Source organism: Durotheca rogersii (genome assembly GCF_024521655.1).
Source record: "Durotheca rogersii strain YMJ 92031201 chromosome Unknown GGS23scaffold_11, whole genome shotgun sequence".
Taxonomy (NCBI): Eukaryota; Fungi; Ascomycota; class Sordariomycetes; order Xylariales; family Xylariaceae; genus Durotheca; species Durotheca rogersii.
The window spans coordinates 206,497-210,977 of NW_026251242.1; the positions used below are offsets into that span (position 1 = coordinate 206,497).

Here is a 4,481-nt window from a genome sequence, read left to right on the forward strand (position 1 = left end):
TTTATTTTCCGCTAGCGGAGCGAAGGCTCCGCCTAAGGACGTACTAAGGCGCGCCCTTCCGTTTATTATTAAAAGGCCTAAGGCCTTTCCTACCGTTTAAAGGCTAGGGGCTTATCCGTATTATTAACGGAGCGGCGAAGCTCCGCTGGAGGACGTGTTAATAATACGCTATTCTTATTCGTTTAAAGATTATCGTTTATCTTTCGCTAGCGGATCCCGTCGGATCCGCTAAAGAACGTATTAAAGTACGCCGTCTGATTCGTTTAAAGACTATCGTTTATCCGTATATTACTAGCGGAGTTTAAAGGGCTCCGCCTAAAGGCGCGCGGAGGCGCGTCCTTCCGTTTATTACTGAAAGGCCTAGGGCCTTTCCGTAAACCGCTAGCGCCTTTAGCGCCCTTGTCGATACTACTAAGAAACCGGTGGTTTCTCCAAAAACCGCTAGTACCTCTAGTACCCTTATCGAAGTACTATTATTCTAGCCGAAACCTTATCGTATTTCCTGCTATTTTAACGCCGTTCCTTTCTTATATTACGCCTCGGGCGTTCTTAACTCGCGCCTCGGGCGCGGCTTAACTTCGTAAGCCCTATGCCCTAGCGCTTTACTATCTTTCTCTGGGAAAAAAATTTTTTGCCGTTTTTAACCGTATTTTTCGTCGTTCTTATCTCGAAATCACCATCTAAACTACGTTTTCTTGGGATGCATCGGTCGTTTTCTTCGGGTTATCTTATGTCGGCCCTCTTTCGTAGACTACTACCAGCGCGTATATCTAACGCTAATACCGCTTTTCTAACTACTAACTTTATCGGCTACCTCTTCCTTAAGTACTAGTATCGCTTTTCCTATTATTAATCCCGCGTATTAAGATATACTAATCTACTATCGTCGGTTCTCTTTCGTAGGTACCGCCGGCGCGTATATCTAAAACTAATACCGCCTTTCCGATTATTAGCTTAGTACCGCTTCTTTAAGGGCTATATCGCCGTTCCTACTACTAATTCCGCTCGCTTCGATGCTAATCCATAAAACGATAAAAGAAGGTTGGTCTAGCTTTTTATTACGGTTTTAAGAGCTATTCGTTAGGTAAAAGCCGTATGTTAATAAACTAAAGCTAGACGAGGAGAAAAAGGAAAAAAGTATGTCTTATAGGCCGTACTTACGATAGCTAGCCTTATCCTCCGTAGGTACTAGTTACGTGCTATGCCCTGGTACTAGCCAGGGCCCTATAATGGGCATAGCCTATTATAGTATCATTTCATTCTTTTAATATATACCTTTTTATCTACTAAAAAGCTCTTAAAGTCGTAAATTACAGTTATAATCTCGTCTACTTAACACTGGGCTAGTTATTAGCAGTTATTGTTCTTATCATTTTGTTACTTATAATATACTAATACTAAATAAGAGCAGCGTGGGCACGCTGTAATAGAGGCACGAAAACTGCTACCTAACTGCCAACAACTAGCCCAGTACCGATCAACCTAGATCACAGCTGTAAACAGCTGTAATCGGTTGATCAGCTAGCTGAAAACGGCAGCTAGGAAAGGCTAGAAGAATAGAATGACAAAAAGGCAGTTCAAGAAAGGAGTGAATGCTGGAGGTCGTAATAGCTACAGGACTAAGTCTAACTAATGAAAATATGAGTGCGAGACCTATATAAATACACATCCAAAAGGCTGCGTAGCCTAGTCCCACCGTACTACTACAATACTATTCTTTTTAAATACTCATTTTAAGCATTTATATGTTAATACTAAATAGCTGGTTAATAAAAATAAACCTAAGCTTTTTAAAAGAATTATAACAAGGGTATATAAATATTATAATATATTAAATTAATAAAAATCTAAATTATATATACATATTTACTTTACTTTAAATATCTTTATATATTTTACTTATTTCATTTTTTTAAATAATGTCATCTTTAAATTAATTACAAAATTCTAAAAAAAATAATTTTAAAGGATATTATTATATAAGTATTATAAATAATTTTTATATATAATTTCTATTTTTCTTTTAAAAAAAACAATTTTTAAATTTATATAAAGCGATTTTAAAATTAAAGAGAGAAGTAATATTAATTATATAATTAGATATTATTTTATTAAGCGATACCTAATTTAAATTAATTAATTAAAAAGTAAATTATTTATTTAAGACATAATTTTAAATAAGGAAACGTTTATACTTGAAATGAAAATTTATAAAAAGAAAAATTTGTTTTTAAAACTTAAAATGTATTGATGTTATAAATTAAGTTATTAATAACGTAGTTAAATTTATAATCGAAGCTTTAGATCTTGTAACTATACCTTAAAGTAAACTGAGAGTCACAATGCCTTAATTACCTCGTTCTAGCAAGGTCTCAGATCAGCCCAACTAGTCTCCTGTACCTTACCTCAACCTCTAACCGGATTAAGCGAAAAACCTGCTTTATGCTGAGCTTTTCCCCTATCACCTAAACTTTATCCCTATTTCGTACAAGGGTTATTAAATTCTCAGTTCTAACCACCGTATAAACGTATACTTGATTTATTCTTTTTCGTGATCAAAGTTGCCCTAGAAGCGTTCGATAAATAATTAAATAAGCGGTGGTGGTGGTGGTGGTAGTGGTGGTGGCAGTGGTAGCGGTGGTAGCGGCTTAAGTAATCAAAAGGATCTCATCCTAACTAACTAGTGGAGTAAGGTCGTAGGAAAGAGCCAATAGAATCTTTAGGAAGCCGTGACCCGCTTTGGGGTGAGGTTCAGGGGACTAGTTGGGCTGATTCGTAGACTCCGTTCCAGCCACCGGCTAGTCTTCGCTCCTTAGCTAGCTCTATGACTGTTTCTGCAGCTCTCCGAGACCCTGTCGTTCAAATTGCCTGGCGTTCTATTAGACGCCTGTTTCTCGTTTCCCTTTGATCTCTAAGTGCTTCCTCTCTTCTGGCCCACCTCCTACCACTCATCCTCGCGTCGTATCCAGCCGCGCATTACAAGTCAGAATGTCGACCTCAAAATTCCCGACAATACCAGGAACCGTCGAGCCTTCAATCCTAGAAGAAGAAGGCCAGGCGGGCATAGTCAAAACACCGCTTCTAACTCCAACTTCAACCAGCCGAGTCCCCGAGAAGATTCCCCTTACCACCGACCAACAATCAAAGTACGAATGGCTCCTAAGGCAGGCCAATGAATGGGTTGAAGTGCATTCCACCAAAGGCCATAGCGGCCCACTGACCGACAGTGAGAAAATATGGCTTACGAGGGAATGTCTCCTACGGTATCTCAGAGCCACCAAGTGGCATGAAAAGGAGGCAGAGAAGCGTATACTGGAGACCCTGGTTTGGCGAAGAGAGTACGGTGTTGAGGAATTGACTGCGGACCACATCGGCCCGGAGAACATGACTGGGAAGCAGGTCATCCTAGGCTATGATAAACAATGTCGACCATGTCATTACCTGAACCCTGGACGTCAGAATACTGATGTCTCTCCACGACAAGTCCAGCACTTAGTCTTTATGCTCGAGCAAGTGATTGAGCTTATGCCTGCTCAACAAGAAACACTCAGCCTCCTGATCAACTTCAAGCAGAGCAAACACCGCTCAAATACTGCTCCTGGCATTGGCCAAGGTCGCGAGGTATTGCACATCCTCCAAACGCACTACCCAGAGAGGCTAGGGCGGGCTATGATCATCAATGGTAAGTAACTATCATAATAGCAGGAGTTGCAGAATACAATCATTTAACAAACTTTGTAGTTCCTTGGGTTGTCTGGGGCTTCTTCAAACTGATCACTCCTTTCATCGATCCCTTGACAAGGGAAAAGTTGAAATTCAACGAGGACATGACCCAATTTGTGCCAAAGGAGCAGTTGTGGGCCGAGTTCCCAGGCGGCCAGCTCCAGTTCGAATATGACCACGATATCTATTGGCCTGCGTTACAGAGGCTGCGAGCTGAAAAACGTGCAGAGAGAGTAAGGCGATGGGAAATGGGCGGTAGAAAGATTGGAGAGGCTGAAGATTATCTGAAGGGCCAGGACCACCAGGGAACATGGCCACCATCAATTGGCGGTCCTGCTCGAGTGCCTGCAGAGATTGCTGTTAAAGCATAGTAAAAGCGTACAAAGCTTATGTAGTGAAACATTAAATATATTAATAATAATCGTACTATTTTTTATAATAATAATAGCTTAATATAATTTAATAAGTAATATTAAAAGTATATATCACGTGGAGGTTGCGCCTCTTAGTTGCTTACCTCAGCAATAGGAGCTTCTATATATACGCTCCTGTTGCTTTCATTCCTTTAGCTAGTTCTTAGATAGATCTAAGATCTTTTCTCTTCTTTCGCTCCTCTTCTCGTTGCTCGTAAGATAGCTTCTCGCACGCGTTCTCTCGTGCACGTAGCTTCTTTACTAAGCTATGTGATAGTATATTAAATAAATAAATATTTATCCTATTAGTAATATATTTTAAATATTTTATATACTTTATATATA

The 4,481-nt window shown here is 39.7% G+C and overlaps 1 protein-coding gene across 1 annotated transcript; it reads left to right on the top strand.

Moving 5' to 3' along the window:
- Window positions 1-2,685: 2,685 nt before the first annotated feature.
- On the top strand, window positions 2,686-4,162 carry GGS23DRAFT_569219 (CRAL/TRIO domain-containing protein). Its single transcript, XM_051516440.1, has 2 exons — window positions 2,686-3,682; window positions 3,742-4,162. Exons 1-2 carry the CDS (start codon window positions 2,989-2,991, stop codon window positions 4,092-4,094), a joined length of 1,047 nt encoding a protein of 348 aa, XP_051371454.1. The 5' UTR covers window positions 2,686-2,988; the 3' UTR covers window positions 4,095-4,162.
- Window positions 4,163-4,481: the final 319 nt, after the last annotated feature.